The 20,000-nt window shown below is 44.4% G+C and overlaps 1 protein-coding gene across 1 annotated transcript in view; it reads left to right on the top strand.

The window, feature by feature from the left end:
- The window catches only part of mapk8ip1b (mitogen-activated protein kinase 8 interacting protein 1b), a gene marked incomplete at its 5' end in the record, with an annotated part of 62,538 nt that overhangs the window by 38,856 nt on the left and 3,682 nt on the right, over window positions 1–20,000 (top strand). Inside the window, 5 exons of the mRNA XM_084085276.1 lie at window positions 5,129–5,386; window positions 11,366–11,447; window positions 13,461–14,738; window positions 16,712–16,787; window positions 19,518–19,693. Of these exons, the coding sequence (XP_083941402.1) occupies window positions 5,129–5,386; window positions 11,366–11,447; window positions 13,461–14,738; window positions 16,712–16,787; window positions 19,518–19,693 (1,870 nt within the window). The remainder of the gene's footprint in view (window positions 1–5,128; window positions 5,387–11,365; window positions 11,448–13,460; window positions 14,739–16,711; window positions 16,788–19,517; window positions 19,694–20,000) is intronic.

Genomic DNA, 20,000 nt, shown 5'->3' with positions numbered 1-20,000 from the left:
GGATCCATATTCAATGTCATAAATCACACCCACAATCAATGACGTAGTTTAAATGGAGTCAGATTATGTGAGAGTGAATGAGAGAGAAGGTGATGACCTGATGAAAGTATCCTCTGACTTGAGAAGGAAGAGAGACAGACAGAGAAAGAAAGAGAGCCACACAGTGACAGAGTTTATAGCTATACTTATAGGAAGGAGGGAGGGAGGGAGGGAGAGGAAGATGGATGGATGGGTGGGCGACAAGCCACGTTGAAAACAGCATATTTATTGAGCTTACTGCTCCATTCCTCTCACAGCACAGTTTTCTCATTATTTTTTTCTGCACTGCAACATATCTGTCGTATAAATACGGAATTACATTCTCTCGCTCTCTCGCTCCATGGAGCGATGTCGTCAATCGTTGGACTGTCCCAATGGCCTAGAAAACCAAACCTGGTCCAGGGACTACCATCTTTCATTCCCAGTATATAATCTTGATAATCCAGGTCCTCGCATATGCCTGCATCCCTCTGGGAGTCTTTTCCCTTTCCCATTCTGTCTTGTAATCTATATTCTAGAAAGCTCTGTCCCTGGAGAGAAAGTGAGAGGAGAGGAGAGGAGAGGAGAGGAGAGGAGAGGAGAGGAGAGGAGAGGAGAGGAGAGGAGAGGAGAGGAGAGGAGAGGAGAGGAGAGGAGAGATATTCCCACTGTAGCTGTTAGTGGAATGTGATTGCTGTGTTCTGTCCAGCATACAAATCTGCTCCCAGCCTCCAGATTAGGCATTCGATCACCTCCCTGTTCCCATTCATTCTCAGTGTTAGCAGCATACTGCTAACACTGAGAATATACTCGTCTATGCTGCTCACACATAACCCTTTTCTTAGAGGTGTTTCAAAGAGAGACTGATCTGGTTGATTTTAGTTCATGCTGTAGTTGAGCAGAAATAATACTATTTATAAGGCATTTATACTGGGCCACTGATTTTGTCTCTGATAAGAGCACATGCACAGTCACACAAACACATACCTTACTTCTGTCATGATCCAAATTAGCGTTGCTTTTTAAATTTATTTTAGCCTTGAGGCGACTATATGATTAAAAAGTAGGATCATTAATTAAAGAAAAGTCAGTGCAACCTAACGTCATGAATAAAACACCTTGTCTTCCTTCTGCCACTGACTAGAGGGAATACTGTTCTTATTCTGGATACAGCCAGATGTTCTCCCCCTCCCACCACCTGGATTTAAGTACAATTAAGCCTTCTTCGGTGCTGCTGTACCTTCACTTCCTGTTAGAGGTTTAGGTTACCCATACATCCATACATCCATACATCCATACATCCATACATCCATACATCCACACATCATCATCCCATCAAGTAGTATATCCATTCCATATTAGAGTGTAGAAATGATGAGCGGAGCAACCCACATCTATCTATCTATCTATCTATCTATCTATCTATCTATCTATCTATCTATCTATCTATCTATCTATCTATCTATCTATCTATCTATCTATCTATCTATCTATCTATCTATCTATCTATCTATCTATCTATCTATCTATCTATTTATTTAGCTGCACGTCCAGGGCGTACAGTATGGTCAAGACGTGTTCTTCTATAAGTAATCGTTCCTAAGTTCGGTCAAGTAACCTTGGTAAATAATTTGGGTGTCCTTGTACCAAGGACAAGAACAGTGATAAATAAGTATTAGTATTAAATAATCAGGTTTAGTCTAATAAAGTCTTAGTATCCTACTTGAGTCTTCGGAGTCTTCAGGGTCTTCTTAGTTCTCCTCAGTACCAATAGTATTAATCTGTTGTTCTCCGCTGTTCTGTCATTGCAGCCCTCGGGCATTGACTGCATCTCAGCATGTCAATGGCTGATAACAATGACGTCGTTAATATATTTGAAATTGAAGAAATCCTCACATGAGAAGATTCTCTGATTCTTCATAACAGTTGTAAAATATAAAAGCAAACAGAATCAGAAAAATATTAGATAAGATTTTTTTTTTAAAAACCTGTGACTGATAAACACACATCTCATGTGATGTCAAAGCAAAAAATAAGGAATGACAATAAACAGCAAACCCTCAACATGACTACAAAAGACACATTGAGTCAAACAAGATGACAGATAATGTCTTGGACAAAAACATGCTCTTAAAAGCCCACAGACTTTTAAGGGGAATTCAATTCAATTAAGTTGAAATGAATTGAAATAGCCGCCCTGGTGCATAAGATGAAACAGGAGACAGCGGGTTTGAATATGAGGTATGAGTGTTGTGAGTGTGTAGAACAGATGGAAGCTTATTACTCAAAGGCCAATCTGGGAAACCATTCGGTTAAAAAAAAGGAAACTGGGGGCACCACCTCCTTTTTTTGTGTAGAAACAGGAACTCAGTTTGGCTCCTCCCCTTTCTTAGTTCACTTCCTCCCGGGTGCTTTTGTGTTTATTCCTACTAACAACAACACTGCATGTTTAGGGCAGTGGTGCTGACAGATTCAGCTGTTAGCAGAACCTGTTTTTGAGAGATGACTTAGTCCAAGGCTAATGGATACTTTGTCGCACAACCGTGTCATGCAAGAGAACTGTTGACATGTGTCATTTTTGTCCTATGACAAAGCATTAGCTCTTAATGTGAGCACGTGTTTTGTAGATTAGTGTTAATATGTTTAATTTGTCTACTTTGAACTTTGATTATTCAACCCATTATGTACGTTCTGTGTGCTGTGCACACTACGGGCTGCACTGGACTCATACAGTCTATTTCAGTCATGCTTGTATGATTGATTTCAGAATTATACAGGTTTCATGATGATGTATAGTTCCCACTGGGTGTTGGATTATGGTGATCTCTATGTAGCAGTACCAGGAAACATGATTTGCGTGTGCTTGTGTGCGCACGTGAGAGAGAGAGTATGAAAAGCACTTAGTTATAATTTCTCACATGCTGTGTGTGTGTGTGTGTGTGTGTGTGTGGGGGGGGGGGGGGTCAGGTATGTGACAAAGTGAGTGACAAATACCCCAACAGCAACATCAGATAGTTCTCGCTAATGGGTGGTGATGATGTGAGAGAGAGAGAGAGAGAGAGAGAGAGAGAGAGAGAGAGAGAGAGAGAGAGAGAGAGAGAGAGAGAGAGAGAGAGAGAGAGAGAGAGAGAGAGAGAGAGAGAGAGAGAGAGAGAGAGAGAGAGAGAGAGAGAGAGAGAGAGAGAGAGAGAGAGAGAGAGAGAGATGCGGACAAAGAAGGAGACAAACAGAGAATGAAACCCAGTGCTTTGAACAGAGAGACGCCGCCTCCTGTGAGGCTCTCTTGATGTTTCATCACCCTAACTATGAGACAGTGCTATGATTCGTGCAGTGCAGTCATCTGTGCGTTCCATGATTATGCGCTAGATACGGTACGACTGGAGGGAAGCTGGCATTTCACGTAGAATAGATGGATTACATACATGGAATTTCTACTTTGATTTGCACATGGCGCAGTGGCCATGAGTCATAACACACTTTGTGAATTCACTGTAGGGAAAGTGAAATCCAGTCCAGCTCTTGTCCAGTGGCGTCAGTTCAGCAAAAGCTAGGGTATGGCAGCATGCACGCGACCTCATGCACGCGCGCGAAATTTTTGTGCGGTTCTGGGCGGGTTGGGTTCGTTTTTTTCCAGTTTTTGGTTACTTTATTTCGGTTTTAGGGTTAGGATTCGGGTTAGGTTAGGGTTATGTTATTTAATTCTTATTTTTGCCTGATTTTCCCGATTTATTATCAAAAAAGTACTTTTTTTTTTTCTCCCCTGGAGCCAGGGTATGGCAGCTGCAATAGCCTGCCATACCCAATTGACGCCCCTGCTCTTGTCCTCTTCAGACTGACTTCAAATCAGCAGTAGCATATTCAATTCAATCTTTATTTCAGACCCATGGGAAGATCCATATCACAAATATACAACACCACACAATAAAAACAGAACAAATACAAATAATGCAAATAATGCAAATAGCTCACATTGTTCAGTTTCTGACATACAAACATGTGCGCTAATGGTTCCACGGTCTAGAGGTGAACCTGACAGAACTGCGTGTGGGGTCCGTTATGACAGCGATTATGTAATTTACTGACTCAGATGCCCTGCACATAAACCTATACATAAAGGTTACGTAGCATACAGTACTGTGCCATCAAGACGAAGCTCAAAATAATAGCAAGTCCCACGAATAAAGCAGAATTCACCATTTTGACAGTAGGTAGAAAAATGTGTGCTGTCATCATGTCACAAGTAATGTGTCACTGCTGCCTGATCTGTGGAAGCCATTCCTAGACGTGTGCTAGCCAACTGGAGGTTTACTTTGGATGTGTTGGTACAGCACTCATAGAATACAGCAATCTAGGTGGAACACTCTCATCTCCCCTCAATACCTACACTCTCATACTGTAAGAACATTTTGATTTCATTTGGGATAGAGACGTACAGTATCCTTTTATTATGCATGGTCACCACCGAACTAGGCTTGTAATATCCAAGCTAATGGATATCAGTTACACTGCAGCATAATGACTTCAGCTGGGTTAGACAATCGTTTGAGCACCAATGACTCTATCATTGGTGTTTAAGAATAAAGGGATGTGTGATTCATTCTCCGACTGGGATATTGACCGCCCATGACTGTAATGTAGGTTAATGCCGTCACATTCGGTACAGAGAATGATGCTATTCTCCTGCCCCCTCTTCCTCTCTCTTTCTCTGCCAAGCTCTCATCCACAATCTGTTCCTTTCACCCTCTCTCTCTCTCTGTCTCTCTCTCTTTCTCTCTCTCTCTCTCTCTCTCTCTCATTGATGCCTCTCTCTGCTCGAAGCGGCTCAGCGTCAGCAGCTACAGTATAGCGTTATAGGGGCTGATGACAAAGCGGCCTCTAATTGGCTGTCTCAATCCAATCATCCACTCTTCCTCTCCTTGCTTCTACGCGCTCTCTCTCTCTCTCTCTCTCTCTCTCTCTCTTGATCTGTGTATGTCTCTCTCTCTCGCGTGCTCTCTCGCCCACACTCTCTGTCTCTATGTGTGTGTCTCTCTCTCTCTGTCTTTCTCTCTGGCACTCGCTCACTCCCGCCCCCTCGCGACTGACTCGCTCATCCTCCAATCTGCCGCAGGGCCAGGTGAGGAGAGGGACCAATAGCATGTCCGGGAGGGCGGAGCTAGGCGCAGTCGGACAGTTCCAGGCTGAGATGCTGCATTTGGACCTCATCGACGGAGCCGACAGTTACCACGGCGAAAGGGAGTCCTCCAAGGCGTCGGCAGTCGTACCATCGCCGGGGACCGAGGACCCGACGGCACCCGTCACCATGGATACCTACCGACCCAAGAGACCCACGACCCTTAACCTTGTCTCCATCGTGCCACGCACTCAGGTGAGCCCTTGTATGCTTATAACCCCTCTCTACCCCCCCCCCCCCCCCCCCCCCCCCCCCCCCCCCCCCCCCCCCCCCCCCCCCCCCCCCCCTCTGACCCCTGGCACCTTCGTTGACACCATCACCCTCCACGGATGAGATGGCTGGCTGGTTGTTGATGGAGGAAAGATGAGAGGGAGTGACCGCCCCGGGCAGATCTGTGTCGTTCGTTCATGCCAGAGGAATATGAGGAATACGGAATATGTGTCTGTTGATATTATGTGTCTGCAGAAAACCTAGTGTGACACCATTGCTGTATTCAACACAAATATTCCTCTGTGTGTGTGTGTGTGTGTGTGTGTGTGTGTGTGTGTGTGTGTGTGTGTGTGTGTGTGTGTGTGTGTGTGTGTGTGTGTGTGTGTGTGTGTGTGTGTGTGTGTTTGTCTGCTTGAACAATATCTGGTATTGTGAGTGGGAAAGAAAGGGAGACGGAGAGCTGTTGTTCTGTGCCCGTCTCCGTTAGCTCGTGACTCTACGTGTGTGTGTGTGTGTGTGTGTGTGTGTGTGTGTGTGTGTGTGTGTGTGTGTGTGTGTGTGTGTGTGTGTGTGTGTGTGTGTGTAGTTCTGTGCGCCTCCACAGACAATGTATGTGGGTCTGTTCTTCACCTGACAGAGGTCTTAGTCAAGGTGCCTACACTCTCAGCATTGCTGTCATTGATTGTCTTGGATGGATTACTCTCTCTGTGAGCGTCCCTCACTCTCTCTCTGTGTGTGTGTGTGTGTGTGTGTGTGTGTGTGTGTGTGTGTGTGTGTGTGTGTGTGTGTGTGTGTGTGTGTGTGTGTGTGTGTGTGTGTGTGTGTGTGTGTGTGTGTGTGTGTGTGTGTGTGTGTGTGTGTGTGTGTGTGTGTGTGTTTGAGAGAGAGAGAGAGAGAGAGAGAGAGAGAGAGAGAGAGAGAGAGAGGTCATGACACACACAAACACAGTAGAGGCTGTCAGTATTGCTATATTTATCTGTGCTTTGTTCCTTTCTCAATGATGATGAGAAGGAAGAACGCTTAGCTCGTGTGTGTGTGTGTGTGTGTGTGTGTGTGTGTGTGTGTGTGTGTGTGTGTGTGTGTGTGTGTGTGCGTGTGCGTGTGCGTGCACGTGCGTACACGTGCGCGTGCATGTGTGTTATGATGACTATGTGGATACAGAGAAATAATTGCTAAGATATGTTACGCAACCCCTGGTTAGGAGCTCCTGTCAAGCTGAAGACAGTCTCAGCTCTCCATGCACAGCAGTCTTCTGATTTCCACACAGGAGATGAAATGCCACAATCTTAAACACAAATAACAATCCTATTTTTATAACAATCCTATTGTTATTTCTGGTGCACAGGTGCTCAGGAAAGAGTGTTAAAAATAGGTTGATTGTTACACTGCATTAAATGAACACTCTGGGTCTTGATGCGTAGTACAAGAGAGAGAGAGAGAGATAGGGAGGTGAAACGTTGCCTCTGTCCGTGAGTGGTAATTGGTAAATAAAAGACTAAAAAGGACATTCAGTAAGGAAGTAAGGAAATTCAGTATTTCCTTACTTCAAGGAGCGAGTGTAGACAACAAATTCAAACCACCAACCCCCTGAAACATTGTTCAACGTAATTATAAAATTGTCTAATTGTGTGTGGGGGGGGGGGGGGGCGTAGTAGCAACTTCCAAACGATAAATCGTAGGTAATTTTTGATGTTACATGCATAGAGAGGAGTCCTGGAAATGACTTTCAGTGAATGGTGCTGGCATGAGGATTATGAGAGCTCTGCTTTACATAATGGCCATTAGCAGGGGATGCTAGTAGATCACGGGGTCAGCTGACCGCCACTCCTTCTTTTGTGGTGTCGCGCTGTAAAGACCTGAGTGTCCATGTGGATTCCAAGATTCCATGTGGATTCCAGTGTATTCGTTGCATTGTCATTTGATAGTCCAGTTTGTAGATGTGCACAAGAGTGTTACAAAACCCAACTATATGTGATGCGCCCTGGTGGCTCAATCAGCTATTGTCACCAACCCCTGGGACTCCTCTCACTACCGGGTAAAATCCAGATTGTTAAGTTAAGTTAAGTTAACTCTGAACGTGTGAAAAGGGACCTGGGTCCAACACCATCAGAACATTGCTGTGTCAGTATATTTTGTCAGTACTGACAAAATATCATGTTGCAATTCTCATTGGTGTGCTGGTTAAATATTGCGGTTGTGATATGTACAGTACCACGGTACATATACTGTACACAATCTCATTCTTTTGTGCTGAAGACGTTTTCTAAAACTCTGGGGCGAGGGACTGCTAATGGCCTGAATATGCCCACCATTTAAATTTGTAGCATTTTGTCTGCCTCTCTTGCCTCTTGCTGTGATGTGGATCTTGTATTAGTCAATGTTGTGACTTTCATACGTTTGTGATACATTGGGTAGCCTTGCAGTTATTGTACCTTTGCTTTTTGCACATTGAGTTTGCTAGAAGTAGAATTAGAGAGAGAGAGAGAGAGAGAGAGAGAGAGAGAGAGAGAGAGAGAGAGAGAGAGAGAGAGAGAGAGAGAGAGAGAGAGAGAGAGAGAGAGAGAGAGAGAGAGAGAGAGAGAGAGAGAGAGAGAGAGAGAGAGAGAGAAGCGAGCTAGAGGGCTGCCAACTGGCTGTTTCCAGGTCAGTGCATTAGTTGGCAGGAAAAGACATCACATATCTTTATTCAAGACTAGCTCAGAGCTTTGTTGTTGGCATGCCACAGTAGGGACACCAACATTTAAATAATACTTTGTCCCCAGGGGGGCTCATTTCTGTTGTGAAGTACGATTTAATATTGGAATGCAAATCCGTCTTAAACTGTAGGCGGAGACATAAAACTGAAACCTATGATTAGAATAGGCTACACTGCAACATTCTGATTGTTAATTTAACTCTGAGAGCTGAATGAAATATTATTGTAATTAACCCTCCTGCAGTGTAAATTATTATTGTAAATACAAATTCAAAATGGAGACCATAATCTGTATGTCAGCATCATGGTCAGTATCATGTCAGTATCATATCATAAACTGTTTTACACAGAACAATCTGAACTATACTGAACTCTGGCACTCTCACAGATTTTGCTGTGTAGCCTACTTGTTTTGAGCAAGGTGCTGTAAAGTTGCTATTCTCATTTTTTATAACATTTTGTATATTGTTTCTCAATGTTTTGATAAAAGTGTAATAGTAGTAGTAATAGTAGTAATATAATCCTTCTTTTAGAGTCCAACAATCCAGGCTAGTTGGCAAAGTCACTACTAGAGCACCGAAGTCTGACATCACTGCCGCTAGAGGGCGCTATCCTCCTAGGTCACAGTGTTATTTTTTGTATTTGAAATCCCATAGAGGAATCTTAGGCCCCCTTTACAGGACAACGGTCTCAGAAAACGTCAAAGTGCCGTTGCGTTCTCACTTTCTTTTTTGCCTTTAGACGGTGATGCTACAGTTATTGAAAACGCTGTAGTGTGCATGCCAGGTGGCTAGGTGGCGGTGATGCGCTGATGTTTACATCTAACTCTATGGTTTACATGCATGTGTTGCCATATGTGCTTATTATAAGCGACTTTGGGCTTGTTTTTCCTGTAAAGTTGCTTGTTGATTGGTTGTTGCGGGTTGCGTTTTTGCAAGCTCACTGTGAGCTTGTAGATCGGCTAGTTTCAAATAGCCAATGTACTGTTTAAAGTGCTCATGTAGCCTAGTCGCTTCTTTTGGGCTTGTTTTCATAGAACTGGCTGCTTATTTAGAATTAGTATTCTTTCAACTTAATCTGGGTTCTTTTCCCATATCTGGCTGTCAGTGACGCTAAAGGGCCATTCACACTGAACACTACTATAACTATAAAATCATAGTTTTAAAGATCGTTCTAAAAGTCAAGTGGATGGCAGAGTTCACACCAACTATAAAAAAAAAACACAACTAGAAAATGAGCTCCTCAGAGCACAGGTCTCCGGCAGTACTGTTCCTGATTAATCCTGCCTTACCTATTTATATTACATATTGTCACGTGTCACTTGACCAATGGGCTGAGACGGACACACTGCTCACAGTAGACATGAGAAATATTTATCTCCGCCAAACCAGAATGGCCGGGAGGCGGAGATTATGGTTTTGCCCCTGTCTGGCTATCTGTGCGTGTGTGCACGCACGTCTGTGAACAGCTCATCTCAGTCATCACTGGACCGATTGGCATGAAACTAAATCTGCACACACACACACACACACAATGTTGGGTGTTCTCAGACGGACACATACAGAGACGGACGGAGAGGAAAAGATACTCTCCATTAATCCTGTCAATATTACATATTGTCACGTGTCACATGTCACTTGACCAATGTTAGCTTGGCTGATGGATAGGTGTGTCTTACCTCACTTCCAAAGACATAAATAGTCTTTGGAAGTGACACACCTATTTATAGGTCTCTATTTCATCATGCGTCTCGCTAGCCAATCAAAGCACACCCTTTCAACATATTGTCACGTGTCACATGAAGCTTGACCATGTTAGCTTGGTGGACACACGGAAGGACGAGAACGAAAACATAGTCTCCTGGCGGAGACAATGATGAACGATATACTCATCGTTATAGTGCTCAGTGTTAACCCTTTATCTTTTGGAGCACTGCCCATGGCATGTATTTTTGGGATGTGTGTGCTTTTCTACTTGTTGACTGTATCTGCACCTCTGCCTCGCCCACCTGCTGCATCATGTGTGCGTTGCCGTGGCAACAGACTGTCTAGCAGCACATCAGCAGCAGCAGTGAGTCAGCGGAGGGGACAGGATGGGTGGGTGGGTGGGGGTACGAGGGAGGAGGGAAGGTGGAGGACAGGGTCTTATGAAACATCAACACGGAGAGCCTCGAGGGCGGGAGGAGGAGGTGGCATCTCTCTGTTCAAAGTATAGCCTACTGGGTCATTCTCTTGTTTGACTCTCTATCTTTGTCCCCATCTCTCTCTCTCTCGCTCTGTCGCTCTCTCGCTCTCTCTCTCTCTCTCTCTCTCTCTCCTCTCTCTCTCTCTCTCTCTCTCTCTCTCTCTCTCTCTCTCTCTCTCTCTCTCTCTCTCTCTCTCTCTCTCTCTCTTGCGCTCTCTCTCTCGTCTGTCTGTCTCTCTCACTTTGAGTGTTTTTCTCATCTTTCTATCCTGGTGAGGACACTTGATCCTCATAATCGTCGAAGAGCATGGTTCGGAACACGCACGCACGCCCACACACACACACACACACACACACACACACACACACACACACACACACACACACACACACACACACACACACACACACACACACACACACAGATTAGGATCATAATGGCGAGTCTTGTTCCAACTGAGGTAGAGGTGATTTTGAAGGGGTTCCTGGAAGTGGTCTGCCCCCCCCCCCCCACATCAATCAAACACCCTACAACGCCTACAATATCCTGTGTGTGTGTGTGTGTGTGTGTGTGTGTGTGTGTGTGTGTGTGTGTGTGTGTGTGTGTGTGTGTGTGTGTGTGTGTGTGTGTGTGTGTGTGTGTGTGTGTGTGTGTGTGTGTGTGTCGGCGGCCAGTAGCTTGGGAAGAGGCCCAGTTCCCTTTAAATGCACACCACGAAACACAGACAAAAGAATCCCTGGTCATTCAGCTGAATAAAAGCTTTGTTTTGTGTGTGTGTGTGTGTGTGTGTGTGTGTGTGTGTGTGTGTGTGTGTGTGTGTGTGTGTGTGTGTGTGTGTGTGTGTGTGTGTGTGTGTGTGTGTGTGTGTGTGTGTGTGTGTGTGTGTGTGTGTGTGTGTGGACTGACAGAGAGAGAGAGAAAGAGTCAGTTGGAACAGGAGCTGTTCATTGAGTTTCTGTATCCAGAATTCTCCCAAAAGGCCAACCTTCTTTCATCTATCGTTTTTCCCCTCTGGCTGCATCTCCATTTCACTATATTCTTTAACGCAGTTTTCTCTTCCTCTCTCTTTTTTGCCAATCCACAGGACACTTTAAACAACAACTCCTTTGGAAAGAAATACAGTTGGCAGGAAAAGGTCTCACGGTCATCCTCCCCGCTCAAAACAGGTGAGCTGTTCCTCCCACCATTTGTAATGTTAACAGGCTGCTGGGTCATACCACTAGTTCACTGTCTTTAGGGGTGTCGCTGAATTGGCAGGTTTGTGTAAGGATTTTACAACTTGAACCGAGCTTATTGCTTCCTCTGGAGTCATTCACTATTTATGACAGCAAATGGATTTAATGTGATTACTCTCAGGGATGGTTTCAACTAAGGCTTTGGTATCAGTGGTGGAAAGTAACTAAGTGCTTTTACTTAAGTACTGTACTTAAGTACAATTTTGAGGTATTTTTTACTTTACTGGAGTATTTCCAATTTTCAATACTTTTATTTCTACTCCACTACATCTCTGAGGCAAATATTGTACTTTTACTCCACTACAATTATTTGAAAACTTTAGTTACTAGTTACTTTGCAGATATACATTATATTATAAAACATACATTAACCACTTCAGCCATATTGTATACTTAGGCTATTTGAAAATAGCCGATTTACAAGCTCACAATGCGTTGTATCGGGACGCGTTGTGAGCTTGTAGATCTGCTATTTTCAAACATTTTTTTAACTTTTACTTTTGGTTCTTTAAGTATATTTTGATGCCAATACTTTTGTACTGTTACTCAAGTCAATTTTAAATTCCAAACTTTTACTTGTAAACAGAGTATTTCTACATTGCAGTTATTGATACTTTTAGTTAAGTAAAACATTTGAGTACTTTTTCCATCACTGTTTGGTATACAGTACAATGCTACGCTATGGGAAGCTAGCAGCCAAGGCTGGGATGCCTGAGGTAGTTGAGGCTTAGCCAGCCACCGAGCTGTCACAACAGCTCTTTTCAACTGTCCCTCACAAAGACTGGCTCGACAAACCAGGCTGACTGCCAGTTCACATAGCTACGTATAAAAGACTATACAAAATAAACGTATCCACAAGTTTCCTATCACTTCCTGTCAATTTGATCAGGTATCAGGGATGAAATCGACAGGAAGTGATGCCCATAATGCCCTAGGAAACCTGTGGATACATACACGTATATTTATAAGAGATAAGATAGAGGTCATTTAAAATTTCAATGACCAACGGTAACAGTAATGAAATAGTAGGATTTATAGATCAACAAAACAGCAAAGAAAATGTGTGATATAATATTAAGGTACAGGTACAGTACCTATGTATGTACTGTATGTATGTACAGTATATGTATGAGTGAAATGTATATAATTTGTATATATTGAATGCATAATGAATATATGGTGCACAGGAGTGTAAAAATAAACAGGAATATGTAAGACAGATATACAGAATATAAGAATATTTTATTGTATTGTATCTTATTTTATTTGATTTTATTTGATTTGATTTTATTTGATTTTATTTGATTTTATTTGATTTGATTTGATTTTATTTGATTTGATTTGATTTTATTTGATTTGATTTGATTTGATTTGATTTGATTTGATTTGATTTTATGGGGTAAAACCACTTTCATATATTACAGAGATTGAAGTTACTACCTTGCCAGGTATTCTGGTCCATGGGTTATGACAATACAACAATGATTTCCCTTGCTGTCCACTGAATGTGATGACTAATGGAGATTTATCTGCATAATCCCTATGTTCATTACCTAACCACTGATCTCTCCTCTCCTATTTCCATCTGTCTGTCTGTGTGTGTGTGTGTGTGTGTGTGTGTGTGTGTGTGTGTGTGTGTGTGTGTGCGTGTGCGTGTGCGTGTTGTATGTTTGTCCGTATGTGGATGTGTCCCGTTTTCATTTGCTGTCAAAATGTTGTTTTTCTAATCTTTGTGCTGCGCGTCTGCGACCATGTCTGTCTTCATATGTCTCTCCATGTCTGTTTGCTTCTCGTCTCTTCATGTCTGCTTGATGCTTTGTTTATCGCTGTACGCATGCTTGTTCTGTATTTGCGTCTGCCTGGTATTTGCCTGTGTGTGCTGCTGCGTGTGTGTGTGCGTTTGCATGTGGGAATGCCTGTCCTTCTGCGTGTCTTCCCTCGCAGGCGAGCTCTCCCCTCCGCACGAGCACAGCTGCCTGAGCGACGAGGACAAGGTGCACGCCGGCAGCGGCACGCAGACCAAAGACCGCGGCACCTCCACGGACGCCCCCTGCCGACACACGCACACCTCCTCCTCCGGACACACGCACTGCAGCGGCTCCTCCTCTGCCGCCGCGGCGGGGACTCGCTCCAAAGTACAGGAAAGGCCCCCTGCCCCGCCGCCGCCCCAGAACTACACCCCGGCCCCCCTGCACCCCACCGCGGGGAAGGCGGATGGCGGCCCCGGCGGCGGGCAGCACCACAGGGAGAGGATCCGCTACCACACGGACGTGCGCATAGAGCCCACCGAGGAGATCTACCTGACCCCCGTGCAGCGCTCCGCCGACCCCCTGGAGCCGCCGTCGTGCGGCGAGCAGGAGGGCCGCCCGTTCCTCTCCCAGCAGGCGGAGCAGGGGCGCATGTCCATCGGCTCGGACACGGAGGGCCCGCCGCCCTACCAGCCCCTGCCCGACCGGACGAGCGCCGCCTCCATCCACGAGGAGGAGGACGAGGTCTACGTGCCCCCGCCCTCGTACGCCTCCTGCATGGAGGCCCTCATCACCCCGCCGGCCGGCATGACGCCGTCGGCGCCTCCGGCCCCCTCCTCCCTGGCCCTGGACCTCAGCCTGAGGACCATGGGAGGAGGAGGAGGAGGAGGAGGAGGGATGGGGGCCGGGGCCGTCCTGCGGGCGGGCACCGGGGTGGAGTACGTGGACGATAGCGACGACGCCTACGGGGCGGAGGACGAGGACGTGGACAGGGTCATGATGGACGGGATAGCGGCGAGGAGGAGGGACGGAGGAGGGAAGGGAGAGGGCGCCGGCGGGGGGAGAGGAGGCGCCGGCGCCCCGCCGCGGACTTCCATGAGCTCGGAGGCCAGCGGGCTGTCTTACGACTCGGTCAAGTACACGCTGGTGGTGGACGAGCACTCGCAGCTGGAGCTGGTGAGCTTGCGGCAGTGCTACCAGGGCTACAGCGACGACAGCGACTCGGCCACCGTCTACGACAACTGCGTGTCGTCGCCCTACGAGTCGGCCATCGGCGAGGAGTACGAGGGCGAAGGGGAGGAGGACGAGGAGGAGGCGGAGGAGGAGGACGAGGACGGACAGAGGGTGGGCAGCAGCGTGCAGAGGGAGGCCACGGCCTGCCTGTCGGACGAGTCCACCCCGGAGTCCCAAGCGGATCTGAGCTTCTCCAAGAAGTTTCTGAACGTCTTCATGAACGGACACTCGCGATCCTCCAGTAAGTCACCGCCGTCACGACGTGCTATAGGTACTAGAGCAGTGGTTCTCAAAGTGGGGTCCGGGGACCCCCAGGGGTACTTGAGGGTGTTCCAGGGGGTACCCAGCAAAATGTGTAAATATAGCATCAGAATAATTATTACTTTTTATACTTTGGCTATTCAAAAATAGCAGATATACAAGCTCATAGCGCGGCACCGAGTGCCGCACTATGAGCTTGTAGATCTGCTATTTTTGAAAAATCGTGTAAATTTGTGCAAATCTTTGAATATATATATTTTTTTTTAAAGCAAACATTTGTAACTCAAATCTTTGCTTCTGGGGGTACCTGGAACAAAATATTTTTAGATGGGGGTCCGCGGCCAAATACATATCATTTTGGGGGTCCTTGACATGAAAAAGTTTGAGAACCACTGTACTAGAGCAGTGGTTTTCAACCCTTAACATATCAAGGACCGTTATTTAATCGCCATTTGAGCCACGGACCACCATTTGATGAGATTTAGACTATCAGAATATTTTGTTATCGTTGGATACGCTTTTGGCCACAATTCCATGCTGTATTGATGTTGGTACTGTATAGGAGAGATAACAGGCAAACGTTGATCAAAAGAACAGTTCTTTAATTACTTAAAAAGTAATGCAGATGTTTAACAATAATTTAACTCTTGAGAGCGTAAAATGAAACCAAATGGACCCGTAAGGGGTCAATTTTTTTTAGCTCTCCATCATTTAGCTGGGGACCACCTGGAACCCCCTCAAGGACCACTGGTGGTCCCCGGACCACTGGTTGAGAACCACTGTACTAGAGCACTAACCACTAGACTGTGGAGCAATTTTCACACATATATAGTGTATATAACTTGAAAAATATATAAATTAAACAAATACAATGACAGATTTCTATCAGTGTTGCAGGAATATTGTAATTACAGCTTATATAAAATATTGCACTGAAAATGACAATTTGCATAATTCACAGAATATTGCAATATTAAACATAAATATATATACAATAACTGCAGCTTTACTGCTTAGAGACTGATGGCATGCTGAGCACTGTGTGGATTATCATGCTGGAGGAAGTCCTTATATGGAAAGAGAGTGTCAACCAGCCTACACAGTGGGTATATGGATGATATATAGTACGTACAGTCAACGCTGAATATAAAGAGAAACAATCTGTAAGCAGTGAAACATTTACAGCAGTTATCCTCCATCTGTTATGGTACTTTAGTGTAGGCCTACATCCCAGTAGTCCATGTGTAAAAGTGCCAGAGAAAAGCAGGACTCATTCATCCAACAGCAGGACGTATAGGGGGGAGAGAAAAGCTTTGAAAGAAGTGCAAAAAAAAAGAGGGATTGACTGAAAGAAAGAGAGAGAGAGAGACACACACACACGCGCGCACACACACACACACACACACACACACACACACACACACACACACACACACACACACACACACACACACACACACACACACACACACACACACACACACACACACACACACACACACACACACACACACACACACACACACACAGAGAGACAGAGAGAGATGTGTGGGTTGTAGTTTCCTCTATCAGTCCTTGTTATCTTGGATGTGCTCCATGTTTTTTAAGAGGCTGTTGGAAAGCAGCGATCACAGAGTCATTAGAATCACCCAGGCGATGTATATCAGATGGCCAGAGCATCCTGGGGGACCATAGGTAGAAATGCACAATGCTCACCCGTGTCATGCCTTATTAAAGCTGATTAATAGTCTGAAATCTCTGTGTTGAGTTGAAGGTAATTTTGTCCCCAATGAGTTTAATGTTGCACCGTGAAAGGCTTTGTTGAGTTCTCAATGGGTTAATCTTCCCTGCTAGCATGCTACGGTGCCTGACGGTGCTCGAACAATTGTTCAAAATCATGACTCTTCATTTATTTATAATTCCATGCCCTTTTTTTCCTTGATTGTTTTAAAGGCGCAGAGTCTTTTGGTCTGTTTTCTTGTCTTGTCGACGGAGAAGAAAGAGACCAGACCCACAGAGCTGTCTACAGGTGAGATAGAAGAACCACCCCCTGCACAGTCAAATCAGCAATCTGTCAAATCCACTCTCACGGTTAACACTCTGAATTTTACTGTGTGCATCACCATCACCATCAGCATCATTCTCTAAACTGTTCATATTGTTTGAGTAAATGGCAAAAACATGTCTGTAAATCGTGTTTTTTCATTCACTCATCTTTTATCTGGATTTAAACTGACAAAGCCCAGGCAGTGTGAGCAAAGGCTGCTGACGTGCCTGGTTCTTCTAAGAAAAACGTAAGCAGTCAACTGCTGGACTGTGGAAAATACATACAATATTACGTTCTTATTTGATAACTTGGCAAAACTCTGACCTCCTCCTGTGGCTGACATGCTTCTTTAGTGGTCTTGTCTTTTTTCCTTTGCCCCCAGTTTTACGTCAAACCATTTTCTGTTAACTTGTTGAAGTGTACCAACAGACTCAGCAAACTGATCAGGAAGGCGTTGTGTGGTAGTGTAGCTGAACTCTCTGGCAGTAGTGTCAGTGCGGAGGAGACATCTCCAAGTTCCATGCCGTCATGGACAATGTCTCCCACCCTCTCCATGATGAACTAGTCAACAGAAGGAGCACATTCAGTGTGAGACTCATTCAAAAAGATGCAAAATGCACCGCTGAGCGGCACAGGAGGTCATTCTTCCTGCTTGCGGCCATTAAACTCTTTAATGCTTAGTGGTGTTATGGAAAAAATGTGAATGTTTCCACAGAGGGGTGAAGGATTGACAAAATGTATTAAGAGAGGATCATCACAGCAGGAGCATACAAACAGTAAGACTGTTCACACCCCTCTCTAGCCCCAGCAGGGCAAAAGCACCCCTGGGCCGAAGCTCCCTGAGGTGTCATCTTAGACACCTTTTATACCCAAAGAAGTCGTCTCTAAATGGCACGGACTGAGAGGCGTTGCAACAAAGATAGTTATGCTGACAGGTCAAGAATACAGAATCAGATGTTACCAAATGTCAACAAATGACTCGAAATAGCCCTTGGAACAGCTGTTGACAACAACAGGAGCCTGTGACAACAAGACCCCCCGTTGTGAAGTTAAAGGACGACTTCACCCATTTTCAACCTACAGTATCTTCATATAATTGGTCCTCACTAATGCTCATGATAAAATGGTACCATTTTCTTCTACTCGGTCTGTGTCTCAGAGGAGGGCTGTGGACAGTTCAGAAACCGTCTACCAGTGACATCATTGATGAGGAATCCAAGCTAATAGAAACTGCAGGCTTTCTATTCCTGGAAAGTTGCAATGCAATAATAGAAGCCATTGTTCTCGCGTTAATAAAAATCTAAATAATAAACTTGAAATCTTGTTGGAAAAAAAAATCCTGCCTAATGATGATGTCACTGGCAGACGGTTTATGGACTGTCCACAGCCCTCCTACGAGACACAGACCAAATAGAAAAAAATGGTACCATTTTATCATGAGTATTAGTGAGGACCAATTATATGAAGATAGGTTGAAAAGTGGTGAAGTCGTCCTTTAAACACTTTACAGTCCAAATCAGATACAACAGATTCTTTCTTTTTTTTAAGATAATGTGCATATTGGCATTCTATCAATTCTATAACAGTGGGCATTCATTCATTGACTTGATGTGCAATATATTATACTTTTATTGTTTTTATTCTAGTTCATTTTAAAGTATATTCTTTATTTATTGCTTATTGCCTTTTAGTGTTCATGTTTTACTAATGAGAGCAACTATGCCATAGTTGCTCCATAGTTACTATGGTATCCAATTTCTCCTCGGGGTTCAATCAAATATTTATGTTATTCTATTCTATTCTATTCTATTCTATTCTATTCTATTCCATTACGCAAAACGTTCGACACCAGATTTACTTTAAGGTTTGGTCTTCCCCGGCCTGACACTACTTACACTACTTTCAGTACTGACACTCATTCCATCCGTCTTTATGCATGTTGTCTGAAATCTTACAGATGCTAAATGTGCACATCCATAATGTGTATTGGGTGTGTTGTTTTATGTTGTTTTCTGAAGTTAAATTTGTCAAGCAACGACATGAAAAGTGGTCAAGTAATTAGAGTGCTTGGACAGCCAGAATATGTTACGAAGTAACTACTGTAGGATAAGAACTTGCATGCCAGGATACTAAATTGTGTTCGCTGTTATATATATAGCACACTACGTATATAATAGAATTATTCTATAATAGAATAAATAACAAAGAAACATAGCAAGCTGGTGTACTACGTGTGTGTGTGTGTGTGTGTGTGTGTGTGTGTGTGTGTGTGTGTGTGTGTGTGTGTGTGTGTGTGTGTGTGTGTGTGTGTGTGTGTGTGTGTGTGTGTGTGTGTGTGTGTGTGTGTGTGTGTGTGTGTGTGTGTGTGTGTGTGCAAATTGTGGGGGTTGGATTTATACGTAGCCAGTAGGCTTAATTATATACAGTCATATGCGTAGATAAGGGCGTGTTGTACAAGATTCATTGCGTATCACATCTGCTCTGGTCAAAATATCTCATTGTGTAATACTGACTCGTTGCGCTTGGGTATGTTTTCACTCAAATGGTAAACATTGATTACACAAGGGTCTTCGGCATGGGAAATTTCAGGGAATTCAGTACAATTTTGTTCCTTAGTTTTATATATTTTGGGACTGTGAAATTGTATTTTCAGTATGGGACAGGCTCAAAGTGCAATACTGAGAATATGCTTTTCATTTATTGCTTTGGCAGGTTTGTTCCCCGACATGATGACGAGTTAGAGCTAGAGGTGAATGATCCGCTGCTGGTAGAGGTCCAGGCAGAGGACTTCTGGTATGAGGGCTACAATATGCGCACAGGTGCCCGTGGCATCTTTCCTGCATACTACGCTATGGAGGTGAACAAGGACTCAGAGAACGACAGAGAAGGTACATTACCTGTCAGACAGTCAGTTTTATTTCCTGAGGAGCGATCTTTTCTATGGATCCATAGCACAAAAGTTGGGCCATTTATGACAGGGGTCGGTGAAAATTAGGTCGGTTTTAATTTGATTTTTTTACCTTTCTTTATCCAAGAGCAGGTTTTCTGAGTTCCAGACCCAGATTGAATCGGCAACCTTCCGGCCACAAGCACGCTCCTCTAACCTAAAGTCATCACTGCTTTATCTTTAGAAAATTGTGATAAATGAACTGAAAAGGAACAATGAAATACTGTACTGTACAGTATATATGGTTA

This window comes from Gymnoscopelus microlampas, assembly GCF_963454915.1.
Source record: "Gymnoscopelus microlampas genome assembly, chromosome: 1".
In the NCBI taxonomy this organism is placed as follows: Eukaryota; Metazoa; Chordata; class Actinopteri; order Myctophiformes; family Myctophidae; genus Gymnoscopelus; species Gymnoscopelus microlampas.
The sequence above is the reverse complement of the archived record's forward strand: the minus strand, read 5'-3'. Positions and strand labels throughout refer to the sequence as shown.